This window comes from Symphalangus syndactylus, chromosome 1 (genome assembly GCF_028878055.3).
Source record: "Symphalangus syndactylus isolate Jambi chromosome 1, NHGRI_mSymSyn1-v2.1_pri, whole genome shotgun sequence".
Taxonomy (NCBI): domain Eukaryota; kingdom Metazoa; phylum Chordata; class Mammalia; order Primates; family Hylobatidae; genus Symphalangus; species Symphalangus syndactylus.
In genome coordinates, this window is record NC_072423.2 from 54,376,822 (window position 1) to 54,398,469 (window position 21,648).

General features: G+C 37.9%; 2 protein-coding genes across 3 annotated transcripts in view; one reads left to right on the forward strand and one right to left on the reverse strand.

The window, feature by feature from the left end:
* GAREM1 (GRB2 associated regulator of MAPK1 subtype 1) overlaps positions 1-21,648 on the forward strand; it is a 216,800-nt gene that overhangs the window by 168,392 nt on the left and 26,760 nt on the right. For both annotated transcript variants that reach the window (XM_055235105.2, XM_055235109.2), the window contains exon 3: positions 1,446-1,576. In XM_055235105.2, the coding sequence (XP_055091080.2) occupies positions 1,446-1,576 (131 nt within the window). The remainder of the gene's footprint in view (positions 1-1,445; positions 1,577-21,648) is intronic.
* Positions 15,748-20,816, reverse strand: LOC129458841 (DNA-directed RNA polymerases I, II, and III subunit RPABC4-like). The gene has a single exon (XM_063610318.1). The coding sequence runs from the start codon at positions 18,592-18,594 to the stop codon at positions 18,418-18,420; it is 177 nt and encodes a 58-aa protein (XP_063466388.1). The 5' UTR covers positions 18,595-20,816; the 3' UTR covers positions 15,748-18,417.

Sequence of the window (21,648 nt, forward strand, 5' to 3'; positions counted from 1 at the left end):
CATATACAGTCTGACCACCTGCTTCTGCTCTTTCTTTTCCCTCTTCCCTTGTCCCACTCCAGCCTTAGTGGCAGCATGCCAGGCAGGCACCCCACCCACCTGAGAATCTTTGGGCAGACTATTGCCTAGTCTTAGAATTCTGAGACCTCTACCTGCAACTACCAAGCACGACCCTCCCTCACCTACACCAAAGGTCACCATCTCAGCAATACTGACTGGTCTCTCTGCACTCTCCATCCCCCACACCCTGCCCTAAATTTAATAGCACTTCTCACCTTCTACCAGGGTATACTCTTACTCATGTATTATAGTATCCATCTCCTGCTGGAATGTAAGCTTTGGGAGAACAGAAATTTGTGTTAATTCCATTAATTGATGGATCTCCAGCATCTAGAATAATGTCTCCACCTAGCAGATGCTAAAAAATTGTGTTGAGAATATGAATGAAAGTTTTCCTGTTTCTGCCTGAGAGATTTGCCCCATGATAGCTTTTAATTCCTTTTAAGTTTCTGGAGTATTATAGCCAGGATTCAGAAAATAACTACTAAGAAACACTGTATCCCTGATAGGATTGCATATGGTATTTTATTCCAAACTGAAAACAGTTCTTCTCAAATGTTGCAGCAGGGTCACAGATACTGAAAATGTAAACAACACGATAGATCCTTGATATTTTAGGAGTATGTTCAAAGTTCTTCATAAATCCTGTAAATTGTGGAGACCATAATATGGCCTACTCGCATGAATTTCATATATAGCAGTAAAAGGAAAGAAAGGAGCCATGTGGAGCTCCGGAGGCTGAGTGGCCAGCAGGCTCAGTGGTTGAGAGGAAGCTCACCAGACAGCTGTCTGCTGCTGCTCCATGCTTCTGCCTCAGCAGCATCACACATTACAGCAGCTCATGAGCCCTAGACATTACCTGCATATTGTTGTAACCAAGAATATGAGTTATGTGAAAGCCAGGAATCCATTATATCATTTTGTTCTATTTGCAAAAAAAAAAATTTAATACTAATTTTAAAAAGTTAGCTCTCCCAGGCTTCTAAGACTCGGTTCTAGAATGTAAATGTGTGGTTCTTATAACAACTGATGGCCAAGGTAACTTCAATGTTTAACTTACTGTTAAAAACAACCATTTATAACAAAGTGAGTTTTCACTTTGAGATCAAACAGCAAGTAAGCATTCATTCAGTTTGATTTTGGACATCTGGGAATAAACTCTGAATGTAAACAAAAGAATGCAGTTTATTTTCATTTTTAAGCTGATTTTAAAGTCTATCTTCTAGTTTAATGGAACCTACCATAATGCCTTTTTAAAAAAAATTAATGATGAACAGGAATCTTTGACAAAGAAGGGCCGGAGTAAAGAGAGAGGATGCTGTTGCCATGGTAACAGCAGTCCAGCATAAACATCTTAGATCTCTTCTGTTTATCGTGTGTTTTAGGGCAATTCAAGCTGCTGGAACAAGACCGAGATATAAAGGAGCCAGTGCAATATTTCAACAGTGTGGAGGAGGTGGCTAAGGCATTTCCTGAACGCGTGTACGTCATGGAGGATATCACATTCAACGTGAAGGTAGCTCTTGAAGCACCAAATATTTATACTCACTAAAGATAATTTAACTTTCAAGTCTGGATGTACACAGTAAGTGTTCATCTGTGTCTCCTAGGAGGGTTTCATCTTCTAATGGTTAGTGGCAGTAGCCAAAACCACATATATTATAGCTGACCTGACTGCTTCTGTACTTATTAGCATTATCTTTTGTTAGAATTTAAAACTGATGTCTGAGTTCAAAACTGTAGCTGTTGAGGCAGATAAGTGATATTTTTTAAAATTTGGACTTCATTTTCTAATATGTAACAGTTGTTTAGCCAGATCTCCACTTCTGGAAGCAAAAGGGATATGATGAAACTAAATAATACCAAACACTTATTTAAAAAGAAAGAAACTTTGATAAAGAGAGGAAAAATACAAAGAAAGAATAGGTTTCTAAGCATTTCTTGAAGTCAGCATGTATTCATTCCATTCTTTGTAGACTGTGTATTTCACTATATATAGAGAAAACTGATATTGCCCAGAGAAAAGCTATATAGTGTTTGCTGTGCTCCATTTGTTCTGCAGTCTTTTTTTTTTGAGACTGAGTCTCCCTCTGTCACCCAGGCTGGAGTACAGTGGCGCGATCTCAGCTCACTGCAAGCTCTGCCTCCCTGGTTCATGCCATTCTCCTGCCTCAGTCTCCCCGGCAGCGGGGACTATAGGCGTACACCGGCATGCCTGGCTATTTTTTTTTTTTATTTTTGGTAGAGATGGGGTTTCACCGTGTTAGCCAGGATGATCTCAATCTCCTGACCTCATGATCCGCCCGCCTTGGCCTCCCAAAGTGCTGGGATTACAGGCGTGAGCCACCGTGCCTGGCCTTGTTCTGCATTTCTTAAAGGGACAGTGCAGTCCCTGTCCAGATGTTGAGCGAGGTCCTTTGACTAGACTTGCTGTTGAAGAGGGACTGACCAGAGAAGCAAGCCACCAACCAGGCCCATTGTATTGCCTGCAAATCTTCCACATTTTCTCCAGCAATATTCATAATTACACTAAAACACTTTAGAAAGTGTTCACATTGAAGGGGTTTTCTCTTTAATGTCATTTCAGCCCAAAGTCCACCTAAATCACATTTTCCAAACATTTCAAGATTTAGGGGGGCAAGATTCCTGTTTCTTAGAAATCCACTCTATGTGAAAAACAGACTACATGGTGTCTTGGCCCAAGAATGCCGCAGTGTCTTTGTGGATGAGTCACTCCACCCACACTCTTCAGGAAAGGGAGGAGATGCCCAGGACATCCCCTTATTGGAGAAACGGTTCTGCCCATTTCATTGTCTAAGCTAAGTCATCTCTTCTTCCAGTTCTGAAATACAGCTGCTTTGGTCTATGCTCTTTAGTTTTATTATTAAGATGAGTGATATTTTATATTTTATAAAATCTTTACTAAGTAAATTATGCTTACATACAAAAATATTTATCATTTTTAACTTTTTCAGTGGCCCTAATACATGAGCGGTCAGGACAGCTTGCATTTGTTTACAGTGAAAACTTGTGCAAACATGTTCATTTTTAAACAAACCTAGACTCATTGGTCAGAAGTTAAATCCTATTCCATTAGTGTTTTGATATGACTTAAATCTCTCCCTAAAACTTATATTTAGAATTCTCTAAATGAAAAAAAAAAAAGTTTTTTTTAGAAAGTTAGTAGTTTTAAACTCCTTTCTAGAAAAATATTTCATTTGCTAATAAAGAAATCAAATGTAAATTTTTAAGTGATTTTTAAAGATTTTCTCCAGTATTAAAATGTAACATTCCATCTTTTGCCACATATTGCTTATGTATACTATTTTTTTAAATGCTTCTAGCAGCTTTTCTTGGTGAATTTGTATTAAATCAGAATGACTGAGAGGATAACACTTTAATTTATACATTTTAGAGTTCTTTTTTTAATATAGAATACCATGACTGAATGTATTCATTAAAATGTGTTTAATAGAGAATATCATTTAAGAGTTAAAAGGCTCAGTTAAGTGTGTGAAATGTGAGCTTATAGCATCCATAAAACTAATTGGATTTAGGTTGAGTTCTGTGCTGTGCAAACATAAATATTTAATATTTCTAGTCTGTTACTTATGGAGTTTTAAGGTGCCATCACCTCTAGCTTGCATGAATCATTAAAACATTATTCAGTTCTGTTCAAAGAAGGATTATTATAGGAACCTCAGGAAATTTACATAAAGAAATACACAAAAGGTTTTGTGCTTAGTGATAAACACACCAGTAAATAAATAAACTAAGGATAGTCATAGAAAGTTTGTCTGGATACCACCTAGACCAAAAATAAATGCTGGAAGTCATGGTCTTCTTCAATTAAAAATAGACTGGATTAAGCCGGGGCACAGTGGCTCACACCTGTAATCACAGCACTTTGGGAGGCCGAGGCAGGTGGATCACCTGAGGTCAGGAGTTCAAGACCAGCCTGACCAACTTGGTGAAACCCCATCTCTACTAAAAATACAAAAATTAGCTGGGCTGGTGGCACACACCTCTAATCCCAGCTACTCGGTGGGGCTGAGACAGGAGAATTGCTTGAACCCAGGAGGCAGAGGTTGCAGTGAGCCGAGATCGAGCCATTGCACTCCAGCCTAGGCGACAGAGTGAGACTTCATCTTAAAAAAAAAAAAAAAAAAAGATTGGATTATTGTGTCTGTGTGAGAACTAAGAACTAGCAGGGGAGGAGTTAAAGAAATGGGATTTTGGTTATTCTCATGGAGAAGGTGGGAAAAAATTAAACACAATACTCTACTCATAAATGTAGCTATTATCCAAGAAGCAGTTTTTTAAAAGAAAGATTTCAAACCTTCTTAGAAGATTTCACCCTCTCTCCTCTACTTCAGATACAGCGTAAATTAAACCAAAAGGATAAACCACTGAGAAAAGCACTTGCAGTTAAAAATTGATAGTTATCTGGCACCATGATAATCAAGACATTATTATTAGAAATAAATATACATATGTATCTTGATATATTTATTTACAAGTCCAAACTGAAATTAATCTTAATAAGAATGTAAAATAAAGCAGAAGTATTTAAAAAAGGCAGGGGGGAATTCTAGTTCTGGGTTTCTTCACAAACTGTAGCAAAATTTTAACTTCAAATTTTAAATTTAATGGCTAGTACTGGTACTATTTATACATTTGTTTAAAAATGAAACATTCTTTTTAATTTGGAACTAAAATTTGTCTTTAAAAGATACCTTGATGTGTTTAAAACTATCTGCCTGATTGGCCCCATCATTGATTAACTGCGTGAAATGAATTCATATGCATTAAGTGTTTAATTCTTTAACCAGCAAATATATTTTGAGCACCTACTATATGCCCAGCACTACTGCAGGCACTGGGGGTAAATAGTGAATATGCAAGTCCCTCACTGCATGGAGATTACAGTATAGTAGGGGAGGTAGACAATAAATACATTAACACGTATCAGTACTACCTCCAAGTAGAGATACCAAGAATCAGTTGGATCTACAGGTTGGGAGCTTAGAGAATAGAGTCTAGGCCCAGAGTATATAGTTGGGACTTACCATCTTCTGGAAGACGTTTGAAGCCATGGGTCTAGTTGAGTTTACCTGTACCAGTGATTCTCAACCAGGAGTGACTTTGTCTCTCAGGGGACACTGGCAGTATCTGTACACAGTTTTGATTGTCATGACTGTGAGGTGGAGGATGTTACTATCATTTAGTGGGTAGAGGGTGGGGTTGCTGCTAAACATTCTGTGATGCACAGGACAGGCTCCCATAACAAAGGATTATCCAACCCAAAATGTCAGGAGTGCCAAGGTTGAGAAGCATTAACCTAGAGACAAGATTAAAAGGAGAAGAGCTCTGAGGACTGAGCCCTGGAGTACCCCAGCATTTAGGGGTCTAGAAGAGAAGACTGGATAGGATAGCAGTGAGGTAGAAGGACAGCCAGGAGCGTATGGTGTCCCAGAAGCCAAGATTCAAGAAGTAATGAGCAACTGTGTCAAATGCTACTTAGTAATTGAATTAGATGAGGACTGAGAACTAACCATGAAATTTAGCAAAATGTGAAGGTCATTAGTGGCCTTGATAGAAAGCAAATAATAATCAGCTCTGAGACTGGAAAGTGAGTTAACCAGGACAGTACAATGGGGTGGTCCTAGAGTTTTGTCAAGGTAAGTTTCAAGTGAGATTACTCAGCACTACCCTTTCTTTCTTCCAGCCATTTTTGGCTCCCTCGATGCAGGTATAGAGTAGACCAAGAGGGCTGAGTTTAATCAGGTTGAGGTTCTCCCAGTGAGTATAGCAGACATCAGCAAAGGTGTTGATGGAATGTGCCCTAGAGTGAGTGACAGGTCACACTGAACCATGGAATCCTCACTGGAGGCTGGGCGCGGTGGCTCATGCATGTAATCCCAGCACTTTGGGAGGCCAAAGCAGGTGGATCACTTGAAGTCAGGAGTTCGAGACCTGCCAGGCCAATGTGGCGAAACCCCGTCTGTACTAAAAATATAAAAATTAGTTGGGCATAGGGGTGCACACCTGTAATCCCAGCTACTTGGGAGGCTGAGGCAGGAGAATTACTTGAACTTGGGAGGCAGAGGTTCCAGTGAGCCGAGATCGTGCCACTGTACTCCAGCCTGGGTGACAGAATGAGACTCCATCGCAAAAAAACAACAACAAAAAAGAAGAATCCCTACTGGCTAACCAAGCGTGAATAGAAGTGTAGCCCCAATGAGAATTGGACTTATGAGATAGATATGTTTGAGAAAATGAGATGCAAAATAGGAGGTGGTGGTAGAGTGTAAAACTCTTGAAATTTAACTTTAGGCAGTAAGATCGGTAATGACAGGAGTAGCTCTATTTTCTGATATAAGTATGTCCATTTGAGTGAGCAGCTGGGTGGTAGAAACAGAAAGTAGGAGATGAGAGAGTACAGAAAATAAAAGGATATGTGGGCAGGTTACCTCTCACTGATCATTTGTATATATCTCTTCTAATCCCTGCAAAGCTAAAGGAATTCCATGTTTTGGGAATAGCAGTCACCTGTCTCTTTCACTTTTTTTTTCTTTATCCATCTGGTTTTTAGTTTTCAGGGTAAGAATGTTGTTTTTGTTTACTTGCTTTCCTGCATATTTGTGGATTTGTTTTTTTTTTAACTGTAATAGGCTTTTTCTCTCTCAGTTATCTCTCTTAGTTTTTTCATCAGCTATCTTTCTTCTCATGTTTACTTCCAAAGTCAGAAGATGTCCTCTTTCTGAGTTGGCCATTCCAACTGAAGGCCCATACCCCTCCTTTTAAAAATAAAAACAGCTGCACTAACAATTTTCAAGCCATACATTTTTCTTCAAGCAGGCCGCCACGATCTACAGAGTGAGTTGGACTGTATAGTGGCTCAGGCTCTGAACTCAGAGCTGAGTTCAGAACCCTGCCCCAGGCATTGACTCTGACCATAGGTGGGTCACACGACCTGAGCCCACAGTGTCTTTACCTACAAAATGGAGGTGATACTACCCACCTCATAGATTTGTCATCAGAATTAAGTAAAGTAATACGCTCAAGTACTTTGCAAGTGTCTAGTAAGGAGGCTGGTAAGCTAGTCTGTGGCAAGCTGCCTGTTTTTGTAAATAAAGTTTTATTGGAACAAAGCCATGTCCATGTGTTTATGTATTATCTATGGCTGCTTTCATGCCAACAGCTTAATTAAGTAGTTGCAGCAGAGACTATATAGCCCATAGAGCCTAAAATTATTACCATCTTGACCTGTAAGATAAGGTTTGGTTCAGAACATAAAATTATAAAAAATTAAGTTTCACATTTAAAAAAATTCCCACCACAGATTAAGATTATTTCACTTACTCTTTTTCTTTTCTTTATTTTTTATTTTATGTTATTTTATTTTTTTTGAGACAAAATCTCACTCTGTCACCCAGGCTGGAATGCAATGGTGTGATCTCAGCTCACAACAACCTCCACCTCCCAGGCCGAAGCGATTCTCCTGCCTCAGCCTCCCAAGTAGCTCAGACTATAGGCACGCGCCACCATGCCTGGCTAATTTTTGTATTTTTAGTAGAGACGGGGTTTCGTCATGTTGGCCAGGCTGGTCTCGAACTCCTGACCTCAAGTGATCCACCCTCCTCAGCCTCCCAAAGTGCTGGGATTACAGGGGTAAGCCACTGAGCTTGGCCTCTTTTCTCTCATCCCTCCTCTCCCTACCCTCCTCTCCCTCCCTCTTTCCCTGTTTCTTTTTTTCACCTCTCTCTTGTTTCTCTCTCTCTCTCTCCCTCTTTCTTTTTTTTTTTAAGAAACATGCTTTGTCACCCAGGCTGGAGCGCAGTGGCGCTATCATAGCTCATTGCAGCCTTGAACTCCTGGGCGCTAGTGATCCTCCTGCTTCAGCCTCCTGAATAGCTAGGACTACAGGCATGCACTACCACTCTTGGCTGATTTTTAAATTTTTTCTGTAGAGATGAGCATCTCACAATGTTGCCCAGGCTGGTCTTGAATTCCTGGCCTCAAGCAATCTTCCCGCCTCAGCCTCCCAAAATACCGAGATTACAGGCATGAGCCACCATGCCTGGCCTGCTTACTCTTTATGTAATACTTCCTACCCAGTGACTTACTATTAAAAACTCAGTACATAGTAGCTGTTCTTTGTTGTGGTTTCGAAATACCCCTTCACTTCAAATACTTTTTAGGAGACCTTACTACACTAATTATTTTAAATGTCTTCCAGCCTTTCAAACTCAGCCTAATAAAGATGAGAAAATTTTCCCCGCCTGCATTTCCTGCCATCAAAATAATGACTAACAAATTAAGTTTTAATTTAAGCTCTATCTTTACTATGACAGTTGTGGAGAGAGAGGGGAAAAAGGTGGCCTTCAATTTGGCATTGGGTCCGAGGCATCCTGTCTTCATTGATGTAATCCAGAAGCTTTCTACATTAAAATTAACTACTCTCAAATCTCAGAGCCCAAATACCCTAATCTGGATGCTATAATGTTACTATTTTAGCTCCAGCTAGTTAGTGAGATCCATACTTTCAGCTGTTCCAGCATAGATTTCCTCAGAGGCAAAGTAACAAGTTTGCATTGGCCTCATTGGAGAAGGTTACCCACTCAGGAGTGTGAAGTTTCAGTCAGATGTGGCATACAGTCGCTGCCTCTGCCTGCCTAGACCTCTTCAGAACCACTTCCATACTGCGTGTGTGGTCTGGCCAGGAGCTGAGGTGACAGCCTTGTCATCAGCCTGTCAGCTTCTGATTACTGCTTTGGCACCTGCTGTGGGCCGGGGTATCAGTGCCTAGCAGCAGAGCCACTGTAATGTGGGGAGAAGGATTTCAGTGGTACCTTTTCTTTGGATATTGATAAGTGATGCTGTGGTGCAGGTATACAATGTGGAATGATTGAATTAAGCTAATTAACATTTCCATCACCTCTCAATTTCCCCCCATTCTACCTGGAACATGTACCCTTTGACCAGCATCTTCCCATTCTCCCCACTCTCCCCACTCTCCAGCCTCTGACAGCCACCATTCTCTCTGTATCTATGAGTTTGATGTTTTTAGTTTCCACGTATAAATGAGACCATGTGGTATTTGTCTTTCTATGCCTGGCTTATTTTGCTTAGCATAATACCCTCCAGGTTCATTCATGTTGCCACAGATAACATGATTTTCCTCCTTTTTAAAGCTGAATAGTATTCCATTGTGTATATATACCCAGAAGTGCCTCTTTTTAATTGGAGAAAACATCATATAAGTTTCAGAGAACTTAAGTCAAAAAACTAGAGCCTTGGAATACTAAGAAACATGACCAAGAGTAAAATGATAAAATACTATAAATTATCCAACAGGACTAGGAAGTTTACAGACTTTGAGTTGTTATAATCATCACATTTTAGATCTGGAAAGGCCCTTAGACGTTGCCTAATCCTACTTCTTTTAGCAAATATGAAAACTGAGAAACAGCTATGTTATCTGACTTCATTGGTTCATATGAAGCCACAAAATGACTCAGCAGCAAAGCCCAGCATAGAAACCAGGTCTCCTAATACAATCCGGTCACCTCTCTGCTCCATCACTCTGTTTATGGATTTGAGATAAGGCTCAAGATTGTGATCAGAATGTACTTCCACTTTGACACAATAGCTTGTACAGTTTAATTCATTTTCCTTTTTAAAAAATACAAACATGTTCAATCATTATGGCATGTGGTACAATATAGCGAAAATCCTTCTGTCATTTGTATTTCTGAAACATTTATGGTCTGACACACAGGATTTGGCAGCTTTTATGAATGTTATATATGTGCCTTTTTTTATCTTATTAATAGTAAAGTATGGTGCCAGTATTTAAAAAATAAAATCTTGTAACTTATATGAACAAAAGTTCTCTGAAATAGGAATTTGAAGGAAAGACTCTTCCAGTGAACAATTTGCAGACCGTGGAGAGATAGCCTTCAGTATAAAATGAAGATGCAATTCCAGAGAACAAAGGGAAGGTCCCGGGTTTTATAGCAAAAGTGCCCACTCAGGTTCTCAATCAGGTCCATATAGCAAATGAAGGATTGAAACACAATTAGTTCTGACTAGTTGGTGCTGCTGAGCCCTGATTGGCTGAGGCTGGTGAGTTCTAATTGGTTGGTTTGCATTAGCTCTGAAAGTCCAAAAGTTGAATGGAGGCATGGGTTTTCCAGGAACTTAGAGCACATGTGTGACCTCCAATCAGCAAATGATTGGTTGGCTGTATTTTAAATTTAGACCCGGTTAGCCACTCAGGATCTGTCTTAGAGGACTGGCTCTTTCATGTTCACATTTGTTCACACTTATTTTGAAATTTTCACTCTATCAGTATCAATGTAGTTTCTGATTATTTAAATATCACATGTCAGAATGAACTCCTTCAAACTCCATAAGGTCTTAACCCAGAATTTTTAGAGTGCTAACCAGTATTAATAAAGCAGCAAGACCAGAGGCTGGGTTCTTGTATTGTTGCTTGAAGCAGTGTTAAAGATACACCGACATGACTAAAATGCATTGCTGAATAAACAAGCACAGATTTTAAAGTTTAATATGATTAATGCAACTTGATGCCAAACTCTGAATGTCTTCTAAGGCTTCCAAGTTACTGAAAAGCAGCCAATATATTTTCCCAAGTCATAGATTTGATGCAGTCCATGTGCCTTTTATTTTAACATATTAGTTACCCTTTTAAAAGTTGCCATCTGAAAAAGTGCTGAAAAAATGAAGACCTTTCACTTCTGCTGACCAGCTAGACTGTGCCTTCTTTTTTTTTTTTTTTGAGACGGAGTTTCACTCTTGTTGCCCAGGCTGGAGTGCAATGGATCAATCTCAGCTCACCGCAACCTCCGCCTCCCGGGTTCAAGTGATTCTCCTGCCTCAGCCTCCGAAGTAGCTGGGATTACAGGCGTGCGCCACCATGCCTGGCTAATGTTGTATTTTTAGTAGACACAGGGTTTCTCCATGTTGGTCAGGCTGGTCTCGAACTCCTATCTCAAGTGATTTGCCCACCTCGGCCTCCCAAAGTGCTGGGATTACAGGTGTGAGCCACTGTGCCCCGCCTACGTTACTTTCTTTATTCATTTTAGCAGAACAAACTACAGACAGAGCCGCTTGTGATTCTACTCTTGTAATTATTTATGCTCTGCCATCCTCCTGGTCATGTTTTATCTTTGAAAACACAAAAACAGTTTATTAGTAGACTTTGCTCTGCATACATAGGCCATCCTGTGGTTGTCCTGTAAAATAGTACAAGCTAGTAGTACTGAAACATTTAGCATTCTTCAGGGTTTTTTATTTTGTTTTCCGAGTGTAGTTCAGTTGTAACCCACCATTCCTCGTTTAAAATACAATTCTTAGTTTCCATCTCAAGAATTCAGAAAAGGAATCTTGCTAAATTTTAAGTTTATAATAACGCCAGAGAGACCATCCTTTCCTGTGATTTTTCAAAATGGGTAGGAATTATTTGCTCCAGCATTTTCCACCTACTCTCTGGAGGCTTTAGGGCATGAGTAGTTCTAGTGAGCCAGTTTTTGGAGTAGCCGTGAATGTTAACCAAATTCTGTCCAAAATGACTGTAATTTCCTTTCAGTATTTTATAATACACTTTTCTACTATCTTAAAGATAGTACTTGAACAAAATTTAAACTTATCACTGTCTCCTGTTTTATAATTGATTAAAGCACTCAGCCCCACTTGAGTATGACTTTTGCCTTTATATAGAGAGACCATAAGCCCTGAGAATTTGATATTTTTACGGTCTCATAATTTAAATTTTTTTTAACTTTTTTTGTTTAAAAACCTTTAACGGTTTGCTGTCTTATTTGCCTCTTGTGTCTTTTTCAGAATACCTTTCTTAACGGTCCCTATTTTTAGTTTAATTTTTCACTTCTGTTTTGCTTAGGAATCAGTACACTAAGTTAAGGACCTCACAGCCTTTCACGATAAGCCCTAACATCAACAACATCCCATCATTTTGGTTAGCTCACTGCCTTGTTCTTGGCTATATTCCAGAGAGGTCAGAAATTATTGATTCCTATGCAACCTGAATTTTGTCAGATGTAAAAAGGAATAATTAAAATGAAAATTGAATGTATTTAGATATAGCCACTTTTTATTTTTTTTTATTTTTTACTTTTTTTTGAGACGGGATCTTGCTCTGTCACCCAGGCTGGAGTGCAGTGGCGCAATCTCGGCTCACTGCAAGCTCCGCCTCCTGGGTTCATGCCATTCTCCTGCCTCAGCCTCCCCAGCAGCTGGGACAACAGGCGCACACCGCCACGCCCAGCTAATTTTTTTGTATTTTTAGTAGAGACAGGGTTTCACCATGTTAGCCAGGATGGTCTCGATCTCATGACCTAGTGATCCGCCGGCCTCCGCCTCCCAAAGTCCTGGGATTACAGGCATGAGCCACCGTGCCCGGCTAGATATAGTCACTTTTTATTTTCCAGTTTTTTTTAATTATATGTTTCCCTTAGGGTGAGTCAGATGTCATTTATTTTCAAGATCCATTCAGAATGATAAATTGGATACAATTGTGAGGTTAATTATTTCAATGTTTGAAGATAGCTCAGTGCTTTTTTTGTCATCTGAGGTTTTGGGCCCTCTGAAAAACTACCAGTTGGCAAGCCCTCTGCTATAGCATCACAAATGGAACCATTGCCATTGTACTTGACATTCTTGCCCTATTTTGTGTTAAAATATATATATATAAACACCATTTAGGATTAACATTTATCTTAACTCTTGATGCAATTTTCTTTCATTTGCTGTCATTTTCCCAAAAGAAAGAGTAATGAAAATTTAATTTGGGAAGACATAACAATACTAATCAAATATTGTCTATATAACCTATATATCAACCAGATCATTCCTGATTTTATCTTATGAGTTGGAATTTTAACCTCTTACATGTTTGAACAATTGTTATTAGAACAATTGTTGCTAGAGAACAGATTTCCTATTGCCAGAACCTTCAGAGAGAGAGAGAGAGAGAGTGTGTGTGTGTCCACAAGCTTAAAATTTTACGTCAGTGTTTCAAAATGTTTCTTGACCATGGGTTATTAATTGAGTGGTATTATGAGCAGTAAAAAGTAAAACCCTGATAGTTTCCTGGATTCAACCTATTAGCGTTGTTTAGATAACACACTTTGAATTACTTCCTCTCAGGAAACGTTGAAACTGGAAATGTTAACCAGACACACATACGGAAGCACTTAGACAGAATGCATTGTTTCTTTTGCTATTAAAAAAAAAGGAAAAAATTATGCAAATAAATTACATCTGTAGAAACCTGAGGAGACTATTTGGCTCTACTGCTAAAGAAAGAGCATTTATTTATGAGATTTTTCATCTGTCACTGGCAGTGACCACAAAATTGGTCAGTATGTTAGTTGTGTAATTTATTCAGGGCTAATTGCTAGCATTAATAATGACTTCAGAGTTGGAAGCATGGGATACAGATTGTGCTCACATGTTATGCATTTTTATGTATGAGAGTAGGAGTAAGTTACTTAAGAAGTACACACATACACGAAAATGTAGACAAAACTGTTGAATGTGCCCAGGTAGTGACATTTAGTAAGGATAACTTTGATCTGTTTAATCCGTATATGTACTGTCTCATATGAGTCTCAAAAACTGGTGGACGTTATCTTTCAGTTCATTTGCTGTGCAGTACTTCACTAGACTTATCATTTCTTAATTCTGGAAGGTGTATGTTTATAAAGATAAATTAGGAAAATATAGTAAATATTGATTTAAAGGGATAGAAACATATTTTTTTAGTTTCCAGATCCCTGTCTGCATCTTATCCCTGTCTCCATCTTTATTCAGATGGGTGACTCGCCAAGTTTTTTACAAAGTTCTAATAAAAAGGAAGTATAGCAGTGCAGCTGAGAGTTTTGCAGACTAGACTATTCTAAAATTGTATATTTTGAATTATTTCCATATGTTCACATCCTTTGGGATATAATTGTAATGATATTTCAGGCTCTATTCTGGCATTAAGTTTTATTCTAGGATAACATAGTCAATAAAAACTTGAACAATATTCAGTACAGAGAGAAGGATAATGCTTAGAAGTAGTGGTTTGGGCTTGAACACAGTAGGAGATGAAAACTTAGAAATCTATGTGAAAATACAGAGATGTGAAAGGCAATGTGAAACACTTAAAAAAAGTAAAATGTTTTGTTAATAAAAGTAATAGTAACGATGGCCTCCATTTATTGAGAGCCTACCATGTGCCAAGCACTGTGAGCATTTGTTTACGTACGTTCGCTTAGCCTGCAGAATAGATGGTGGTGTTCCATTTTATAGGTGAGGAACCTAAGGCTCAAAAAACTAAAAGCATTTTGTCTGAGGTCACTACACTGTAAAGGCAAGATTCAAACTCAGCTTGTAGTTTAGCTAATAGTATTGTACCTGTCAGTTTCCAAAGGCCATGGTTCTTTTCATCCATCTATACCCACTATCAGTAAACCTTTACTGTAAAGAAACAGCACATATTTTAGAGTTTGCAAGCCATACAGTCACTGTTGCAGCTACTCAGCACTGCCATCATAGCGTGAAAACAGCCATAGACTATTTATAAATGAATGGGTGTGGCATGTCCCAATAAAACTTTATTTACAGAACCAAGTGGTGGGCCAGGTGTGGACTGTGGGTATTAGTTTACTGACCTTTGATCTATATTTTTGTAAGTTTAACTAGATACTGGTTGAAAGTAAAAGCCTTAGGGATAAACCAAAAGCTAAAATTGATAGCAGATGATTCTTGGTGACCTAAGTCAACAGAATAAAATAACTGAAACCAGGACCCAGACAGAGCAGCCTGTTCCTCTAGTCCCAGCCACTTGGGAGGCTGAGGCAGGAGGATCACTTGAGCCCGGGAGTTCAAGTACAGCTTTAGCAGCATAGCAAGACCCAGTCTCTTAAAAAAAAAAAAAAAAAAAAACTGCTGAGAAAAAATAATAACTGAAAACTTGAAACTACAGGTCCTATGGAAAAAGAAAGTCCTTGTATGTGTCAAGCACTGTCATTTATAAATGATGGATTAGCTCTAAACAAACAAAAACCCTAAGCCATATTCTTCAAAACTGTCGAAGCCTTAGAAACAAGGCCAAGAAATTCACAGATCAGAGGACCAGAGGCAATGTGGTATCCTGGCTTGATCCTGGGATATCAAAATGACACTCATGGGAAAAAACTGGTGAAATCCGAATAAAACTTGTACTTTATGTAACAGTATTGTACTAATGTGAATTTCTTAGTTTTGATAAACATGCCATGGTCACATAAGATGTTAACAGAAGCTAGGTAAAGAGTATACAGGAACTTTCTGTACTGCCTTTGTAACTTTTCTGCAAATCTGAAATTATTCCAAATAAAAAGCTGCCTGGGCACGGTGGCTCACGCCTGTAATCCCAGCCCTTTGGGAGGCTGAGACAGGTGGATCACAAGGTCAAGAGTTCAAGACCACCCTGGCCAATATGGTGAAACCCCGTCTCTATTAAAATACAAAAATAAGCTGAGCATGGTGGCACGTGCCTGTAGTCCCAGCTGCTTGGGAGGCTGAGGCAGGAGAATCACATGAACCTAGGAGGAGGAGGTTGCAGTGAGCCAAGATCACACCATTGCACTCCAGCCTGGGCAACAGAGTGAGACTCCATCTCAAAAAAAAAAGAAAAAAAAAAAAGCTAAAATTTATTTAAATTCCTAGGCTTGAATTTAGATGCCTAGCATCTATATTAGAACCAGATGAATACTGAAGTACTAAAAGTAAACACAGTTAGGTTGAGATCTTGTTAAAAAATAATAGCAATACTTACCTGAATTATCCAAAATGGACTTTAAGCCTTGGCAGCATATATTCCCAGTAAAACAATATTGTGCTGTCATTTCTGTACTTAAACAATGTCTCCTACGGAGAAATTCACTTCACTAAGGAAACAGCAAAGCTATTTGTTTTTTATAGTACTAATGTTGATTGACAAATAACTTGTTCCAAAGATTAAAATTATACAGAGATGACCTAGAATAGAAGGTAAGAAATTATTTACAAATGTTCCTCTTCCTAGTTTTCTAAACACATATTGATGATCGCCACTCAGTATGTGGTATGAACACTGTCAGTTACTTTACCCAGACATTTTTATTAATATGAGAGAAAAAAATTCAAGCTTAGGTTTAATGTAAGCCTGATACCAAAACCTGATAAAACATACATAATAAAACTGTAGGCCAGTCTCATCTGTGACAAAGATGCCCATATCATAGATCAGGTACTGTCAGAGAATTATACAATATTGTCTTAAGTGTACTATGATCACGTAGAGATTATTTCAAGCATGTAGAATTATTTTAATATTTGGGAATCTATTATAATATATAATCAGAGTATTAGAGAAGTGAAAAATGAACATATGGGCCAGGCACGTGGCTCACTCCTGTAATCCCAGCTACTCAGGAGGCTGAGGCAGTAGAATCGCTTGAACCTGGGAGGCAGAGGTTGCAGTGAGCTGAGATCATGCCACTGCACTCCAGCCTGTGTGACAGAGCAAGACTCCATGTCAAAAACAAAACAACAACAACAAAAATAAACATGTGACCATCTTAATTGGATATAGAATCAACGTTTTATTAAAACTTTTAAAAATTTTATTTGTAGAAACTTTTAGAAAACTAGAATTGGAAAGACATTACTTACATGATAAAAATATCTCAAACAAATTTCTCGTATTTTTATATTAAAACACTGACAATATTCTCATTAAAATCTGAAACACTAAAATGCTCCCTGTCACCACCACTACTCTTATGAGAGAGAAGGGATGAAAATTGAAAGGATAAAGATACATTTTTCATCATTTGTGTAAGATATAATCACCTAATCCCAAGAGAATTAACTGAAAAAAACTCTTACAGTAAGACACTGGACATGCAAAATAGCAATAAAACATATTCAACAACTATGACTCAACACCAGTGTCCAGGGATTGATAATGAAGGCAGAATTAAATACTAATAAGGGAAATAAAATATCTGAATAAATGATGAGAATTATGTGCCTCTTTGGAAATGCTGTTACAATGATGTCACTTCTTGCCAAAACACCATGTAGATTTAATGTACTACAATAAAGTTATTATTACAGACCATAGACAAAATGATTCCAAAGTTTATCTGGAAAAGGCAAATTTTTCAACCTTTCATTTTTAAATTATTTCAGTTCTAAAGAATTGTTGCAAGAATAATAATGAGGACACCGTATCACTTTAGCCAGATTCACCAACTTTTGCCATTTTAGCACATTTGTTTTACCCATTTCCCCGGAAATATACACATACATATATACATATACACATACATATATGCGTAATATAACTTATCTTTTTCTGAATCGTGTGAGGGTGAATTGAATGCATTATGTCCCTTACCCCTTAATACATCAGTGTATATTTCCTAAGAATAAGAGTTTTCTCTTATGTAAACACAGTATATTCAGGAACATTAGCAGTGATAACAATACATTTATTTATAGTCCCGATTCCAAATTGGCCAGATGTCCCAAAAGTGTACTTTATTGCATTTACTTTTCACTTCTCTTTATTTCATGTTAATGTGGAACAATTTTTTTTTTAATGGTTTGCAATAAATTTATTTAATCAGAGCTTCGGAGGGTTCTAGAAACCTGCATTTTTAACAAGGACTGCAGATGATTCTAGGTTTTGCTTAAAAGTGTGGTTTGGGGAAGCAACTTTACCCTTTATTGTGTATCAGATTACATATACAATAAAACAAAAAGTCATGTAATGAAACAAAAAATTGCTTTATACAAAATATTAGTAGATACCCAAATATAATATGGTCTTAAAAATAAAATCATATGTATATAGTTGTATTCCTAAGTACAGTAGTGCCCCCCTCATCCAAAGTTTCCCTTTCTGTGGTTTCAGTTACGTGTAGTCAACCACATTCTAAAATAGGTGAGTACTGTACAAGAAGATATTTTGAAAGCAAGAGAGACCAACCATATTCACGTAACTTTTATTACAGTATGTTATCATTTTTCTATTACATTATTATTAATCTCTTGCTATGCTTAATTTATACATTATACTTTATCATATATATATATATATATATATATATAAAACAGTGTATAAAGGTTTGGTACTACTTGAGGTTTCAGGAGTTCACTGGGGGCCTTGGAATGTATCCCCCGAAGATAAGGGGAACTACTGTAAGCAAAATCGAAAGCTATACAACAATCAGAAGTGTGAAGAGAGCAAATCCAAGTGTAAGTGAAGACATTCCTCTGAATTCCCAGCATTCATCGAGCATCAAAAATGACCAATCTTTTAGTCCTTTTCTTGTACATTATTCTGTATCCACATTCTCTGCATCTGATTGGATCCCTAGATTTTATTTCATTTTCTGTGTGACACTCTCCACAGATATATATCATTGGTTGCTGCTTTGGAGATTGAACATCCTTCTGGGTGTCCATTGTTAGCCCCTACACAGCACGGAAAAACTTCTCACTCCCTGGAACAATTATTTATTTCATTTTAATCTGGAACAATTATTCAGCCTTTCTTTGTCTTTTATGGCATGGAAATTTTGTTAAGAATATACACGAGGTATTTTATAGAATATTTCTCAGTTTGGGTTTGTCTGATATTTCCTCTTGATGAGATTTCCGTAATAGTTGTGGCTAGAATGGTACATAAGCGAGGTCATGAACTTCTCAGGAAGTCACATTCAGAGGTAGAGGATGTCAGTATGCCTCTCTTTGGTGATACTAAATTTGATAACCTGGTCAAGGTACTGTCCAAGATATATTCTCCACTATATAGTTACTTTTTTGCTCTTGCAGTGAATAAGCATTCTGGGAAAAGACACTAAGACCATGCATATAACCTCCTTAATCACCTCCTTAATCAAACTCCTATAAATTTGGCATCTATTGATGATTCTTATATAAAATGATCTTTACTAAAGTTATAATAGTATAAAGTATAATAGTAATAATAAAGTAAATAATAAGTTGCAAAATTATGATTTTCCAGTCTTTCTTGTGTGTCATCTTTTTGCTATCAGCATGGACTTAGGTGTTCCTGTTTTATTCAATAGATTATAATTCATCATGGTCTTTATTGTGATGCTCAAATTGTCCCAGATTTTAGCAGTAGGAGCTCATTTAGGCTGGTTCCTGTGTCTTTTTGGCATGTTCCCATCATCTTATGAGCACCTTACTTTCTGGCACGACAAAATGTTCCCAGCACACCTTGTACCATTTCAGCCCACCCTTGGAATTCATCATTTCTCCAGGGAGCCCTGGTTCTCTTTAGTGGGGAATGATTTGGGCGGTTTCTGGTTGCTTGGAAAGGAAAAAAACTAAGATATACGTGTGTGTGTGTGTGTGTGTCTGTGTGTCTGTGTGTGTCTGTGTGTATAACTGCTGAAAAGTGTGAGTTAGTACGGATACCTCTAATTTCAATCCAAACCCCAAGGAGTTCTGTCTTGCCTTTCCTGCTCTTCTTCATTCCATGTTTCTGTCTCTCCTTCCAAAATGCAATGTCTGTAACTCGCAAGACATCAATATATTTACCCATTCATTCAATCTTACAATAAACATAAATTTGACTCAGAGTTGCTCTACCCATATCCCTATGAAAAACAAATCTACTAAAAGGATCAGAATATTTATTGGTCTTTTTTTCCCTACTGGCATTATATGGTCAAAGTGTATTAGTCCATTCTCACACTCCTATAAAGAACTGCTCAAGATTGGGTAATTTATAAAGGAAACAGATTTAATTGACTCACAGTTCTGCATGGCTGGGGAGGCCTCCGGAAACTTGCACTCATGGAGAAAGGCACCTCTTCACAGGGTGACAGGAGAGAGAATGAGTGCCCAGCAATGTGGGAAGCCCCTTATAAAACCATGGTATCTCGTGAGAACTCACTATCATGAGAACAGCTTGGGGGAAACCATCACCATGATTCAATTATCTTCACCTCGTCCCGTCCTTGACAAGTGGGGATTATTACAATTCCAGGTGAGATTTGGTTGGGGTCACAGCCCAACCATATCAGACAGCATTCCAAAGCTACTTGGATTTTCTCTTTCCCCAGAGTGGTTATTTTGTTGATTTAAAAAACAGTTGGATTTTGCATTTGTTTCCATTTGCATTCAGTTTTAAAATAACTTAAATTTACAAGAAAAAAAAACCCCATCAAAAAGTGGGTGAAGGATATGAACAAACACTTCTCAAAAGAAGACATTTATGCAGCCAACAAACATGAAAAAAAAGCTCATCATCACTGGTCATTAGAGAAATGCAAATCAAAACCACAATGAGACACCATAAATGCCAGTTAGAATGGCAGTCATTTAAAAGTCAGGAAACAACAGATGCTGGAAAGGATGTGGAGAAATAGGAATGCTTTTACACTGTTGATGGGAGTGTAAATTAGTTCAACCATTGTGGAAGACAGTGTGGTGATTCCTCAAGGATCTAGAACCAGAAATACCATTTGACCCAACAATCTTATTACTGGGTATATACCCAAAGGATTATAAATCATTCTACTATAAAGACAGATGCACATGTATATTTATTGCAGCACTGTTCACAATAGCAAAGATTGGGAGCCAACTCAAATGCCCATCAATGATAGACTGGATAAAGAAAATGTGGCACATATACACCATGGAATACTATGCAGCCAAAAAAAAGGATGAGTTCATGTCCTTTGCAGAGACATGGATGAAGCTGGAAACCATCATTCTCAGCAAATTAACACAGGAACAGAAAACCAAAGACCACATGTTCTCACTCATAAGTGGGAGTTAACAATGAGATCACATGGACACGGGGAATATCACACACCGGGGCCTGTTGCAGGGTGGGGGGCTAAGGGAGAAAAGATAGCATTAGGAGAAATACCTAATGTAGATGATGGTTTGATGGGTACTGCAAGCCACCATGGCATTTGTATACCTACATAACAAACCTGAACGTTCTGCACACATATCCCAGAACTTATAATAAAAAAAAATTCTTGTTGACCTAATTTTTAAAATATGTAGCACATTAGTGTACATCCTTGAAGTCAAAACTCTGTGGCAAGGTATACTCAGAGAGGTATCATTTCCTCCCTTGTCCCTAGCTCCAGTAAGTAACCAGTTTCATTGTTTTCTGTTTTTCCTTGTGCATGTTTTTGGTTTTTTTTTTTTTTTTTTTGGTAACAAAAATAAACTGAAAACGTATATACTAATTTTTCCTTTCTTCTTAAACAAAAAAAAGTATACTGTATTAACTTTTTTTGCACTTTGCTTTTTTTAATTTAATAATCTTGAAAGTCATTTCATATCCATTCCTTGGATTCATTATTCTCATTGTCTTTTGCATAGTACCAGGAAGTGTGTGTACCGTAGTTTATTCAGTCAGCCTCCTATATTTAAGCATTTAGATGAGTTCCAATATTTTGCAAAGACAAATAATGCTGCAGTGAGTAACCTTATACATGTGTACTTTCATATTGTTGGAGGAAT

Excerpts from the sequence above, each read along its gene's own strand:
- LOC129458841 (XM_063610318.1), bottom strand. The coding sequence starts at position 18,594 with ATGGACACCCAGAAGGATGTTCAATCTCCAAAGCAGCAACCAATGATA.